The 14,197-nt window shown below is 46.5% G+C and overlaps 1 protein-coding gene across 4 annotated transcripts in view; it reads left to right on the top strand.

Moving 5' to 3' along the window:
- C17H2orf42 (chromosome 17 C2orf42 homolog) overlaps positions 1 to 12,454 on the top strand; it is a 40,094-nt gene extending 27,640 nt beyond the window's left edge. For all 4 annotated transcript variants that reach the window (XM_030920957.1, XM_010361891.2, XM_010361890.2 and 1 more), the window contains 2 exons: positions 3,937 to 4,099; positions 11,780 to 12,454. In XM_030920957.1, coding sequence (XP_030776817.1) covers positions 3,937 to 4,099; positions 11,780 to 11,988 — 372 coding nt within the window. In that variant the 3' untranslated portion in view covers positions 11,989 to 12,454. The remainder of the gene's footprint in view (positions 1 to 3,936; positions 4,100 to 11,779) is intronic.
- The last annotated feature ends 1,743 nt before the right edge of the window (positions 12,455 to 14,197 follow it).

Below are 14,197 nucleotides of genomic sequence, written 5' to 3'. Positions count from 1 at the left end.
ACAATTAAACCCTCCTCCCCAAAGTACAGCTTTGTTCTCATTAGAGAAATGACCCTTGGCCGGGCGCGGTGGCTCAAGCCTGTAATCTCAGCACTTTGGGAGGCCGAGACGGGCGGATCACGAGGTCAGGAGATCGAGACCATCCTGGCTAACACGGTGAAACCCCGTCTCTACTAAAAATACAAAAAACTAGCCGGGCGAGGTGGCGGTGCCTGTAGTCCCAGCTACTCGGGAGGCTGAGGCAGGAGAATGGCGTGAGCCCGGGAGGCGGAGCTTGCAGTGAGCTGAGATCCGGCCACTGCACTCCAGCCTGGGTGACAGAGCGAGACTCCGTCTCAAAAAAAAAAAAAAAAAAAAAAGAGAAATGACCCTTTTTATTTTATGTTTGAGATAGAGTCTTGCTCTGTCACCCAGGCTGGAATGCAGTGGCACGATCTTGGCGCACTGCAACCTCTGCCTTCCGAGTTCAAGCAATTCCCCCTAGCTAGCTGGGATTACAGGCACATGCCACCATACCCGGCTAATTTTTGTATTTTTATTTTATTTTATTTTGAGATGGAGTCTTGCTCTGTTGCCCAGGCTGGAGTGCAGTGGCGCAATCTCAGCTCACTGCAAGCTCCGCCTCCTGGGTTCATGCCATTCTCCTGCCTCAGCCTCCCAAGTAGCTGAGACTACAGGTACCCACCACCATGCCTGTCTACTTTTTTGTATTTTTAGTAGAGACGGGGTTTCACCATGCTAGCCAGGATGGTCTCAATCTCCTGACCCCGTGATCCGCTTGTCTCGGCCTCCCAAAGTGCTGGAATTACAGGCTTGAGCCACTGCGCCCAGCCTAATTTTTATATTTTTAGTAGAGACAGGGTTTGACCATGTAGGCCAGGCTGGTCTCGAATTCCTGACTTCATGATCCTCCCAAACTGCTGGGATTACAGGCATGAGCCACTGTGCCCGGCTGAGAAATGACACTTAAAAAAAAAATTTTTTTTGGTCTTTTTTGTTTGTATTTTGGTTTTTTTGGGACAGGGTCTTACTCTGTTGCCTAGTCTGGAGTACAGTGGTGCAGTCACAGCTCACTCTGCCTCTTGGGATCAAGTGATCCTCCCATCTCAGCATCCTGAGTAGCTTGGACTACAGGCACATGCCACCACCATGCCCAGCTATTTTTGTAGTGATGGGGTTTCCCCGTGTTGCCCAGGCTGGTCTCAAATTCCTGGACTCTGTCTGCTGCAGCCTCCCAAAGTGCTGGGATTACAGGCATGAGCCACCAGGCCTACCCTACTAATTTAAAAAGAAAAAATATTTAAGATGGGGTCTTGCTATGTTGCCCAGGCTGGTCTCAAATTCCTGGGTTCAAGCAGTCCTCCCATCTTGGCCTCCCAAAGTACTGTGATTACAGGTGTAATCTGCCACATCCAGCCACACTAGACATTTTATGTTTTTTTTTTTTTTCTGGAGACAGAGTTTCTTGCTCTGTTGCCCAGGCTGCAGTGCAGTGGCATGATCTCGGCACACTGTAACCTCTACCTCCCAGGTTCAAGCAATTCTCATGCCTCAACCTCCTGAGTAGCTGGGACTACAGGTGCACACCACCACACCTGGCTAATTTTTGTATTTTTAGTAGAGACAGGGTTTCACCATCTTGGCCAGGCTGGTCCCAAACTCCTGACCTCAGGTGATCCACCCTCCTCGACCTCCCAAAGTGCTGGGATTATAGGCGTGAGCCACTGCACCTGGCCAGCGAGGCCCCTACTCTTTTTTTTTTTTTTTTTTTTTTGAGACGGAGTCTCGCTCTGTCGCCCAGGCTGGAGTGCAGTGGCCGGATCTCAGCTCACTGCAAGCTCCGCCCCCCGGGTTTAAGCCATTCTCCTGTCTCAGCCTTCCAAGTAGCTGGGACTACAGGCGCCCGCCACCTCGCCCGGCTAGTTTTTTGTATTTTTTAGTAGAGACGGGGTTTCACCGTATTAGCCAGGATGGTCTCGATCTCCTGACCTCGTGATCCGCCCGTCTCGGCCTCCCAAAGTGCTGGGATTATCGCGCCCGGCTGAGGCCCCTACTCTTAAAAAAAAAAAAAAAAGAAAGAAAGAAAGCAAAAGAGGCTGGCAAGGTGGCTCATGCCTATAATCCAAGCACTTTGGGAGGCCGAGGTGGGCGCAGCACCTGAGGTCAGGAGTTTTAGACCAGTTTGGCCAACATGGTGAAAACACGTCTCTACTAAAATACAAAAATTAGCCATGCATGGTGGCTTGCTCCTATAATCCCAGCTACTTGGGAGGCTGAGGCAGGAGAATCACTTGAACCTGGGAGGCAAAGGTTGCAGTGAACCAAGATCATGCCACTGCACTCCAGCCTGGGTGACAGAGCTAGACTCCATTTCCAAAAAAAAAGAAAAAAAGAAAAAGTGAGGCCTGGTGGTGTGTGCCTATAGTCCCAACCACTAAGGAAGCTGAAGCAAGAGGATCACTTGAGCCTGGGAGTTGGAGGCTGCAGTGAGCCATGATTGTACCACTGTACTCCAGCAGGGGCAACCAAGTGAGACTTTGACTTTTGTTTTGTTTTGTTTTGACACGGACTTTCACTCTTGTGGCCCAGGCTGCAGTGGAATCACATGATCTCAGCTCACCACAACCTCCGCCTCCCAGGTTCAAGCGATTCTCCTGCCTCAGCCTCCTGAGTAGCTGGGATTACAGGCATCTGCCACCACGCCTGGTTAATTTTGTATTTTTAGTAGAGATGGGGTTTCTCCATGTTGGTCAGGCTGGTCTCAAACTCCCGACCTCAGGTGATCTGCCTACCTCGGCCTCCCAAAGTTCTGGAATTATAGGCACAAGCCACCGCCCTCAGTGACCTTGCCTCTTAAAAAAAAAAAAAAAAAGTGAACCCTAGAAAAGGACTGTGTTGGCATTAAAGGTACTTGAGGAACTCCTTTAAATGCAGATGTCACAGAGGCAGCTTTTAGTCTGGAATGGATGACATTTAGGGAGACACTGAAGCAACCTAGGATGCAGGCATGTGGGAGAAGACAGCTTCTCACTGTTGGGCGTTACTTACCTCCATCACCTCATTTGACCTCCCAGCCATGCCCTGGCATTAACTGCATTTTGCCCATGAGAAAACAGGCTCTGAGAAGTTTGTAATTTGCTTTGGGTCACCACAGCATCCAGTTCCAGTTCTGCCTGGCTCAGTCCCAAGGACAGTATGAAGCATACAGGATGTGAGGTGAACTGTAGGTGTATGAACAGAGGAATTTAAGAGAAGAATGCTGCTAGCAGAGCAGTAGGGGAAGGAATAAAACTGATTTTAGAGCAGGTCTGTGCCAGCAACAGTCATGTACCCATGAAGATGTTAGAGGTTCAACTGGTATATGGTTTGGCTGGGGTGGAAATTTAAGATTTTAGAGAAAAAAGGAAAGCCATGAATGATATAAAGGAGAAAAGGCAGATTTGTTGACAGGATTTTCTTGAAAAACAGGGAAGTTATAATTCATTTGAATATACTTAACAAGAAAGAAGGAATAATAAAAGATTTGTTGTCATCCAGGTATTGGTCTATTTTGAAAGTTTTCTCGGCCGGGCGCGGTGGCTCAAGCCTGTAATCCCAGCACTTTGGGAGGCCGAGACGGGTGGATCACGAGGTCAGGAGATCAAGACCATCCTGGCTAACATGGTGAAACCCCGTCTCTACTAAAAATACAAAAAACTAGCCGGGCGACCTGGCGGGCGCCTGTAGTCCCAGCTACTCGGGAGGCTGAGGCAGGAGAATGGCGTGAACCCGGGAGGCGGAGCTTGCAGTGAGCTGAGATCCGGCCACTGCACTCCAGCCCGGGCGACAGAGCAAGACTCCGTCTCAAAAAAAAAAAAAAAAAAAAAAAAAAAAAAAAAAAAAAAAAAAAAAGAAAGTTTTCTCTCTCACCTTTTTTTGGTATGTCTTGGTATCCAGATGCCCTTGGAAATCACCCGTAGCTTTATCCAGAACCGAGATGGGACTTATGAGCTGTTTAAATGCCCTAAAGTGGAAGTAGAGAGCATAGCAGAAACCTACGGTCGTATAGAAAAACAACCAGTGCTGCGACCCTTGGAACTAAAAACTTTTCTCAAAGTTGGTAAGTGAACTTCAAAAGCGCATCTTCCTTTGAGTGTCAGCTTGTGTACAGTACAGTACACTGTCCAAAGCTTTGGATCTTGACCTTAAATAAAGAAGACACATTCATTCACCTTGTAAAGACAATCGTGGGATAAGGTATTTTGTTTCATTTGAACCAGTGTTTTCAAAACTAAAATTGCAGGCCAGGTGCTGTGGCTCACGCCTATAATCCCAGCACTTTGGGAGGCTGAGACAGATGGATTGCTTGACGTTAGGAGTTTTGAGACCAGCCTGGCCAACTTGGTGAAACCCCGTCTCTACCACAAAAATACAAAATTCAGCCAGGCGTAGTGGCGCGTGCCTGTAGTCCCAGCTACTCGGGAGGCTGAGGCACAAGAATCGCTTGAACCCAGGAGGCAGAGGTTGCAACCCAGGAGGCAGAGATCTCAACCACTGCGCTCCATCGTGGGCGACACAGTGAACTTGGTCTCAAAAAAAAAAAAAAAAGACTTGCTGAATGAATAAATGCATGCTAGCCGTAGTTTTAACTAATTTAGCTTTGTGATCTATCTATTGGCGCCCCTTTGTTTCTTCAGTTGTGCATTTATTCTTCCAGAAGAAATTTAGAATTTTTAATTATTCTGTCAAATTCTTGTGAATATTACATTTTTTGCTGCTCTTTTGAGTGAAATATCTATCCTGATTCTAACTTGTTATTGCCAGTTATGGAAATCTCTTAGTTTTAGTATACTTAGTATTAAATTGGTACCCTTGATGAAGTCCCAGTAGTGATAATAGTAAATGAAGGCTGGGCACAGTGGCTCATGCCTGTAATCCCAAGAGCTTTGAGGGCTGAGGAAGTAGGATCACTTGAGGCCAGGAGTTCAAGACCAGCCTGGGCAATATAGCAAGACCCCCCACTCTACTTAAAGAACAAAAATTAAAATCTGTTCTAAGTCTATAGTTTTAGACTGTACTTGAATTTCATCTGCTTTATGGTGTTTTCCAAATTAGATAACTGGCTTTTATCAGTTCTAATTTTTTTTTTTTTTTGGAGAGGGAGTCTCGCTCTGTCACCAGGCTGGAGTGCAGTGGCATGATCTTGGCTCACCACAACCTCCGCCTCCCCGGTTCAAGTGATTCCCCTGCCTCAGCCTCCTGAGTAGCTGGGATTACAGGCGCCTACCGCCATGCCTGGCTAATTTTTTGTATTTTAGTAGAGATGGGGTTTCACCGTGTTGCCCAGGCTGGTCTCGAACTCCTGAACTAAGGCAATCTGCCCACCTTGGCCTCCCAAAGTGCTAGGATTACAGGCACACACCATCAGGCCCAACTTAGATGAACCTTTTATCAACATTATATAGTTGGTTTTGACTTTTTCTAATTTTAATAGTCTATCCTCTTTATATTTATTATAATTGATATAGTTGGTCTTCTGTGTTATTTTTTGCTAAATGGACTATGTTCTCTGCCTTGTCTTCATAGTTTTTTTTTTGTTTTTTTTTTTTGAGACGGAGTCTTGCTCTTTCCCCCCGGGCTGGAGTGCAGTGGCCGGATCTCAGCTCACTGCAAGCTCCGCCTCCCGGGTTTTACACCATTCTCCTGCCTCAGCCTCCGGAGTAGCTGGGACTACAGGCGCCCGCCACCTCGCCCGGCTAGTTTTTTTTGTATTTTTAGTAGAGACAGGGTTTCACCGTGTTAGCCAGGATGGTCTCGATCTCCTGACCTCGTGATCCGCCCGTCTCGGCCTCCCAAAGTGCTGGGATTACAGGCTTGAGCCACCGCGTCCGGCCCTCTTCATAGTTTTTGAAGGTGATACCATATTCTTTTTTTTTTTTTTTTGAGACAGAGTTTCACTCTTATTGCCCAGGCTGGAGTGCAATGGGGCAATGTCAGCTCACTGCAACCTCTGCCTCCCAGGTTCAGGCAATTCTCCTGCCTCAGTCTCCCGTAGAGCTGGGATTACAAGGCATGTGCCACCACGCCCAGCTAATTTTGTATTTTTAGCAGAGACGGGGTTTGTCCACATTGGTCAGACTGGTCTCGAACTCCCAACCTCAGGTGATCTGCCCACTTCAGCCTCCCAAAGTGCTGGGTTATAGGCATGAGCCACTGCACCCAGCCAGTGATACCATATTCTTATGTTTAGTTCTACTAGTGTTTAATTTTGAATTTTTCTTTCTTTTCTTTTTTTTTTTTTTGAGATGGAGTCTTGCTCTATTGCCCAGGCTGGAGTGCAGTAACGCGACCTTGGCTCACTGTGCCCTCTGCCTCCCAGGTTCAAGCAATTCTCTTGTCTCAGCCTCCCCAGTAGCTGGGACTACAGGCACCCACCACCACGCCCGGCTAATTTTTGTATTTTTAGTAGAGATGGGGTTTCACCATATTGGTCAGGCTGGTCTCGAACTCTGACCTCAGGTGATCCACCTGCCTCGGCCTCCCAAAGTGCTGGGATTACAGGCATGAGCCACCATACCTGGCCTAATTTTGTATTTTTCAAAAGTATTCTTTAACATGAGTTTGTCTATGTTTAAATCTTTGACCTGACAGGGCACAGTGACTCACACCTATAATCCCAGCAAGTTGGGAGGCTGAGGGTGGAGGATAGCTTGAACCCAGGAGTTTGAGACCAGCCTGGGCAACACAGGGAGACCCCATCTCTATAAAAGAATTTTTAAAATTAGCTGGGGGCTCCTCTGCCTATGAAATAGCCATTCTTTATTCCTTTACCTTTTTTTTTTTTTTTTTTTTGAGATGGAGTGTCACTCTATCTCCCAGGCTGGAGTGCAGTGGCGTGATCTCAGCTCACTGCAAGCTCTGCCTCCCGGGTTCACGCCATTCCATTCTCCTGCCTCAGCCTCCCAAGTAGCTGGGACTACAGGCGCCCACCACCACACCCAGCTAATTTTTTTGTGTTTTTAGTAGAGACGAGGTTTCACCATGTTAGCCAGGATGGTCTTGATCTCCTGACCTCGTGATCTGCCCGCCTCGGCCTCCCAAAGTGCTCGGATTACAGGTGTGAGCCACCGCGCCTGGCCTGAGATGGAGTCTTGCTCTGCCACCAGGCTGGAGTGCAGTGGTGCAATCTTGACTTACTGCAACCGCCACCTCCCGGGTTAAAGCGATTCTCCTGCCTCAGCCTCCTGAGTAGCTGGGACTTCAGGCCCGTGCCACCACGCCCAGCTAATTTTTGTATTTTTAGTAGAGACAGGGTTTCACCATGTTGGCCAGGATGGTTTTGATCTTTTGACCTTGTGATCTGCCCACCTTGGCCTCCCGAAGTGCTGGGATTACAGGTGTGAGCCACCACGCCCAGCCTCCTTTACTTTCTTAATAAACTTACTTTCCAAAAAAAAAAAAAAAAGCCAGGAATGGTGGTACATGCCTGTGGTCCCAGCTACTTCAGAGACTGAAGTGGGAGGGTTGCTTGGGCCCTGGAGGTCGAGGCTGCAGTGAGCCATGATTGTGTCACTACACTCCAGCCTGGGTGACACAGCAAGCCCTTGTCTCAAAAAAAAAAAAAAAAAAGAAAAGAAAAACTTTGATTCTCTGGAATTTATCGTGATGTAACTTATGTAAGTTATAGATAAGGTTCCACCACCTTTTATTTTCTTCCAGATGGTTATCTGGTTGATACAAACCATTTATTATAAGAAACACTTATTTGTTTTTATTTCAGTAGTTACAAATGCCATCTTTATCTTAGGCTAACTAAATTCCTGTTCTATTTGTGTCTATTTCTAATCTTTCTGTTTTGTTCCTTTAATCTGTCTAGATGTATGCCAGTACCACACTCTTTTGGTTATTATGGGTTTGTAATATATTTTAGAACCATGTCAGATTTTTTTTTTCTTTTAGTAAAAATTTCTTACAGAGATGGGGGTCTCACTATGTTGCCCAGGCTGGTCTTGAACTCCTGACCTCAAGCAATCCTCCACCCTGGTCCTCCCAAAGTGCTGGGGTTACAGGCATGAGCCACTGTGCCCAGCTGACCATGTAGATTTTAATTCTACTCTTTGTGATTCTTGAAATTTGGCCTTTTCTTGTTTGTCTTCCTTTTACTCTCATCCAGCTGCCTTTTCTTCCCAGTCTGGGCTCTCCTTATGATTCTGGCCTTACTTTCATAAAGGCTGGATCTTATTTTTTTCTTTTGTGGATGCTAAACAGTTCCCTGAAATTTCTGTTGTTTTTTTTTTTGAGACAGAGTCTTGCTCTGTCACCCAGGCTGGAGTACAGTGGCGTAATCTCAGCTCACTGCAACCTCCACCTCCCAGGTTCAAGCGATTCTCCTGCCTCAGCCTCCCGAGTAGCTGAGGATTACAGGTGCCCATCACTATGCCCAGATAATTTTTGTATTTTTAGTAAAGACGGGGTTTCACCACCTTGGCCAGGCTGGTCTCGAACTCCTGACCTCGTGATCCACCCGCCTTGGCATCACAAAGTGCTGGGATTACCAGGCGTGAGCCACTGCACCCGGCTGTTTAAATTTTCTTTTGGATAGATCAGTCATTGCTTTCCCTTCCTTTAATTCTTCTAGTTATTTACTCCCTTTTCCTTATATAGTTTTTTTTTTTTTTTTTAACTTCCTGTTCTTTTCTTTTCTTATTACTAAACAGATTAAGATCTGTCCAGACTTTGGGAGGCCAAGGCGGGCAGATCACGAGGTCAGGAGATCAAGACCTTCCTGGCTAACATGGTGAAACCCTGTCTTTACTAAAAATACAAAAAAAAATTAGCCGGGCATGGTGGTGGGCACCTGTAGTCCCAGCTACTCAGGAGGCTGAGGCAGGAGAATGGTGTGAACCTGGGAGGCGGCTTGCAGTGAGCCGAGATCGAGCCACTGCCACTGCACTCCAGCCTGGGCGACAGAGCGAGACTCCATCTCAAAAAAAAAAAAAAAAAAAAAAAAAAACAAGATCTTTCCAGACTCAAATTTTGGTAACAGCCAGATTGCTTGGGATCACTCCTGCGTGATGGCTGGCTCCCTCTCAGATCTGTATGTGAGGCACTGATGCAGAGTTCTCATATCTATTATTTCTCTTTCCTACCGCAGTGGCATCTCCTGAACATCTCTGCCTCCTTCATTGCTAATAATGGAATATAGGAAAAAACACACAAAACTAAGATTCCCTACATATACAGTTTTCAAGGGTTTCTCCTCTTTCTTCCACCCAAATTGCTTTACTAGTGCAGACTGTACTTTCCAGAACACACTCTGCCCCTGCTATTCACTTTTTTTTTTTTTGAGGTGGAGTCTTATTCTGTTGCCTAGGCTGGAGTGCAGTGGTGCGATCTCAGCTCACTGCAACCTCTGCCTCCCAGGTTCAAGCAATTCTTTTGTCTCAGCTTTCTGAGTAGCTGAGATTACAGGTGCGTGCCACCACACCCAGCTGATTTTTGTATTTTCAGTAGAGACAGAGTTTCACCATGTTGATCAGGCTGGTCTCGAACTCCTGACCTCATGATCTGCCCGGGTTGGCCCCCCAAAGTGCTGGGTTTACAGATGTGCGCAACTGCACCTACCCCTGCTATTCAACTTTAACCATGCACCTGCCCTCCCCCAAGTCCCCTTTGCAGTCATCAAGAATTCAGGTACATGAGTGGGGAGGGGGTGTGTGTGAGATGTTCTAAAGGAAAGGAAGTGGCACTGCTCATTTGCTGCTTGTGTACAAGTACTAGCCAGGGCACAAACAGTGAGAGAGAGAAAGTATTTTCCTGCCTTTTTCCATGTAGCCTCCCTTTATGAAGGAAAGATGGGATATGCTATGGCCAAAGTCTGGGTGGATTTCTTTCCATCCATCTCCACCTGTTTTATATTTCCTCCCAGAAGCTGCCAGTGGTCTTAGTGTTCATCAGTTGTGAGTTTTCATCTTTTTCTATGTCTTCATTGATATTTAAGTGAAAAGTTGGCAGCAACTCCAGATACCATTTGAAATGGAAGCTAGAATGTCTGTGACTAACATGAGCTAGATAATACCTAACATTTATATTCTGTGACTAAAAGAAACCAAACAGACCAAAATACCCTGCCAATAAGGTTGTTAGTCCAGGGTGGATGGATGCTTTGTTTCTCATCATATCAGTGATATCTTAGTCTTTGTGGGAAAGAAAGGACCAAAAGAAGTTGAGGGAAGGAGTTTAAACGGGGTGACTATTTAGGCTAAAGTGGAGAGAGAGTAACACAGTGAAGTGAAAAGTAAAATGTAGGCCAGGCGCAGTGGCTAACGCCTGTAATCCCCACACTTTGGGAGGCCGAGGTGGAAGGATCACCAGAGGTCAGGAGTTCGAGACCTGCCTGACCAAAATGGTGAAACCCTGTCTCTACTAAAAATACAAAAATTAGTTGAACATGATGGTGCATGCCTGTAGTCCCAGCTACTTGGAAGGCTGAGGCCGAAGAATCACCTGAACCCAGGAAGCGGAGGTTGCAGTGAAACAACATTGCAACACTGCACTCCAGCCTGGGCAACAGAGCAAGACTCCATCTCAAAAAACAAAAACAAAAAATAAAAAAAAAAAAGTAAAATACTAGCTTATGAAGTCGAAGGTTAAGTAGTGCTGAGAGAAAAATGTGTATACATTATTAATCAGGGTCCTCTCCTCCATCCTTCTTGTGTTTCTGTTTTTTGGGGTGTTTTTTGAGGCGGAGTCTTGCTCTGTTGCCCAGGCTGGAGTGCAGTGGTACAATCTCAACTTACTGAAGCCTCCATCTTCTGGGTTCAAGCGATTCTTCTGCCTTAGCCTCCCAAGTAACTGGGATTACAGGAGCACGCCACCACACCTGGCTAATTTTTGTATTTTTAGTAGAGACGGTTTTGCCATGTTGGTCAGGCTGGTCTTGAACTCCTGACCTCAAGTGATCCACCCACCTCAGCCTCCCAAAGTGCTGGAATTACAGGCATGAGCCACTGTCCCTGGCCCATCCTTCTTGTTTTCTTATATTACTTTGTTTTTTTGAGATAGGGTCTCACTGTATTGCCCAGGCTGGCATTGAACTACTGGGCTCAAGCAATCCTCCCACCTCAGTCTCCCAAGTAGCTGGGACTACCGGCACATTTCATCACACTTGGCTAATTTTTTTGTAGAGACAGGGTCTCACTTTGTTGCATAGGCTGGCCTCAAATAAACTCCTGGCCTCAAGCTGTCCTCCCGCCTTGCCCTCCAACACTTTTGGGATTACAGGTGTCAGCTACCATGCCTGGCCTAAATGTATAGTTTTAACTTCATGATGGCTGGGTGTGGTGACTCACGCCTGTAATCCCAGCACTTGGGAGTCTGAGACGGGCAGATCACACGATCAGGAGATTGAGACCACCCTGGCTAACACGGTGAAACCCCATCTCTACTAAAAATACAAAAAATTAGCCAGGTGTGGTGGCACACGCCTGTAATCCCAGCTACTCAGGAGGCCGAGGGAGGAGAATTCCTTGAACCTGGGAGGCAAAGGTTGCAGTGAGCCGAGATCGCGCCACTGCACTCCAGCCTGGGCGACAGAATGAGACTCCGTCTCAAAAAAACAAAACAAAAACAAAAACTTCATGATGATCAATAAATCTGATATCCCAGTCACCACTGAATTTATAAACCTCATTCCACCTTCTGATTATGAAAGCTGAACAGACTGCTCCAATTCCAGACACTTTTTCTTGCAATTAGGAACACCTATTAAAGTGTACTAATACTCCTTTTTACTCTTTAGGCAACACTTCCCCAGATCAAAAGGAGCCAACACCTTTCATCATCGAGTGGATCCCAGATATCCTTCCCCAATCTAAGATTGGCGAGCTGCGGATCAAGTTTGAGTATGGCCACCACCGGAATGGGCATGTGGCAGAGTACCAAGACCACCGGCCTGCCTTGGACCAGCCCTTAGAACTGGCCCCTCTGACCACTATCACTTTCCCCTAAGGCAAAACAAGAGAATAATCTTTTGCTGCTTAATTTGCACATCCCCACCCCTTGACAACTTTAAATACTAGTTACGCACTTAGATGGCCCTGTTCCTTAGTGAACTGCTCTTAGCTAAGATGCAAATTCTCAGTGCTTTCAAGTGGATTCTGCTGAAGAAAATCTCTTGTAAATAGCCTTGTTGGTGCTGCTGTGTACAGTCTTCATTATGCATTGGGGAGTATTTCTGGCTAGAGTTTTAAAAGGAACAGAAAGAAAACCAGCTTATTTTCCTTCTTATGGACTCATCTTTAGCGTTTATTTCAACCTTTTGCTAATTATCTGAGAAATTTGCAGCACTCAGCTATACACCAACAGTGTTGGAAAGTTAACACCCTGGCTAGGGCAGAATGTTAAAGACCATCTTGGCAGAGTTCCAGCCATGCTCTTTATTCTGTTCTCAAAGCACAGTGTCACTAGTTTTTCCAAATTATATCATGGTCACCTTTTTATAAAATTATAAATTTTGGGCCGGGCGCGGTGGCTCAAGCCTGTAATCCCAGCACTTTGGGAGGCCGAGGCGGGCGGATCACGAGGTCAGGAGATCGAGACCATCCTGGCTAACACGGTGAAACCCCGTCTCTACTAAAAATACAAAAAACTAGCCGGGCGAGGTGGCGGGCGCCTGTAGTCGCTGCTACTCCGGAGGCTGAGGCAGGAGAATGGCCTAAAACCCGGGAGGCGGAGCTTGCAGTGAGCTGAGATCCGGCCACTGCACTCCACTACAGCCCGGGCGACAGAGCAAGACTCCGTCTCAAAAAAAAAAAAAAAAAAAAAAAAAAAAAAAAAATTATAAATTTTGGGGGGCGGGATTTAACTGATAGTGATACAGGAAAAAGAGACCCAGGTGTCAAGGAAATATTGCTATTTCAAACTAATGCTTGTAATAGCTTGTTCACTTAATATTTGTATCTTTATATGTTCTCCAAACAGTAAAATTCAATTGCTGTTTCTGAGTTCAATGATCACAGAATAGAGATACTGAAAGACTCAGAAGTATAAGCCTATCTTTAAGGAGAAAAGAAGGGAATGAACATTTCTTGCATGCCTACTATGTGCCAGGTACTTTCTTTGTTTTTGTTTGTTTTTTGAGATGGAGTCTCACTCTGTCGCCAGGCTGGAGTGCAGCCAGACTGGAGTGCAGTGGCGCGATCTCGGCTCACTGCAACCTCCACCTCCCAGATTCAAGCGATTCTCCTGCCTCAGCCTCCCAAGTAGCTGAGACTACAGGCACCCGCCACTACACCCAGCTAATTTTTTTTTTTTTTTTTTTTTTTTTTTTTTGGTAGAGATGGGGTTTCACTATGTTGACCGGGCTGGTCTTGAACTCCTGACCTTGTGATCCACCCACCTCAGCCTCCCAAAGTGCTGGGATTACAGGTGTGAGCCACCGCGCCCGGCTGTACCAGGTACTTTCAACTGCAAGTGACAGAAAGCCAGTTAACCACCTTGGGCAAAATAGGCATGAATAATAATCTTTTGCTGCTTAATTTGCACATCCCCACCCCTTGACAACTTTAAATACTAGTTAGGTGCACTTAGATGGCCCTGTTCCTTAGTGAACTGCTCTGTGACTGGTTTGTGGACACTAAAGTCGAGCTAGACAACCATACTGGGCTGGAGCTGATATGGCTGGGCCTCGGGACCTGTGGAGCTAGGGTCCATCTGACCCATTTCTGCCTCTCACTGGGGCTTCATTTGATCTCAGCACAGAGCAGCTCCTCCTGGTAGGAATTCTGGCTCCTGAAGTGCCTGAATGTTGGCTTCCTCACTGGAACAGGACTGACTGCTCCACTCTCTGATCCAAAAGGCAGAACCCCTCCCACCCCCACAAAAAGACACTGATTGGCCTGACAGAGGGGGAGACATTTTTGGTAAGAGGTGGAGAAGGAATAACCACATTGTGTTGTCTACCCTGTATGACTGAGGGGGTGGTTTGTGTCAGCTCCTAAGTGTGTCAGACAATGGGGGAAATTGTTGAGAATCCAGGGAGGTGCACAGAGACCTAGAATTTGAATTGGGCTTCAAAGGAGAGGAAGGGTTTGGATAGGTGTGGAGAAGATAAAACTAGATGAAGTATGCCAGGCACAGTGGCTCACGCCTGTAATCCCAGCACTTTGGGAGGCTGAGGTGGGCAGATCACAAGGTCAAGAGATTGAGACCATCCTGG

This window comes from Rhinopithecus roxellana, chromosome 17 (genome assembly GCF_007565055.1).
Source record: "Rhinopithecus roxellana isolate Shanxi Qingling chromosome 17, ASM756505v1, whole genome shotgun sequence".
Classification (NCBI taxonomy): domain Eukaryota; kingdom Metazoa; phylum Chordata; class Mammalia; order Primates; family Cercopithecidae; genus Rhinopithecus; species Rhinopithecus roxellana.
Note: the sequence above shows the minus strand (reverse complement) of the source record. Positions and strands in the feature narration are given on the sequence as shown.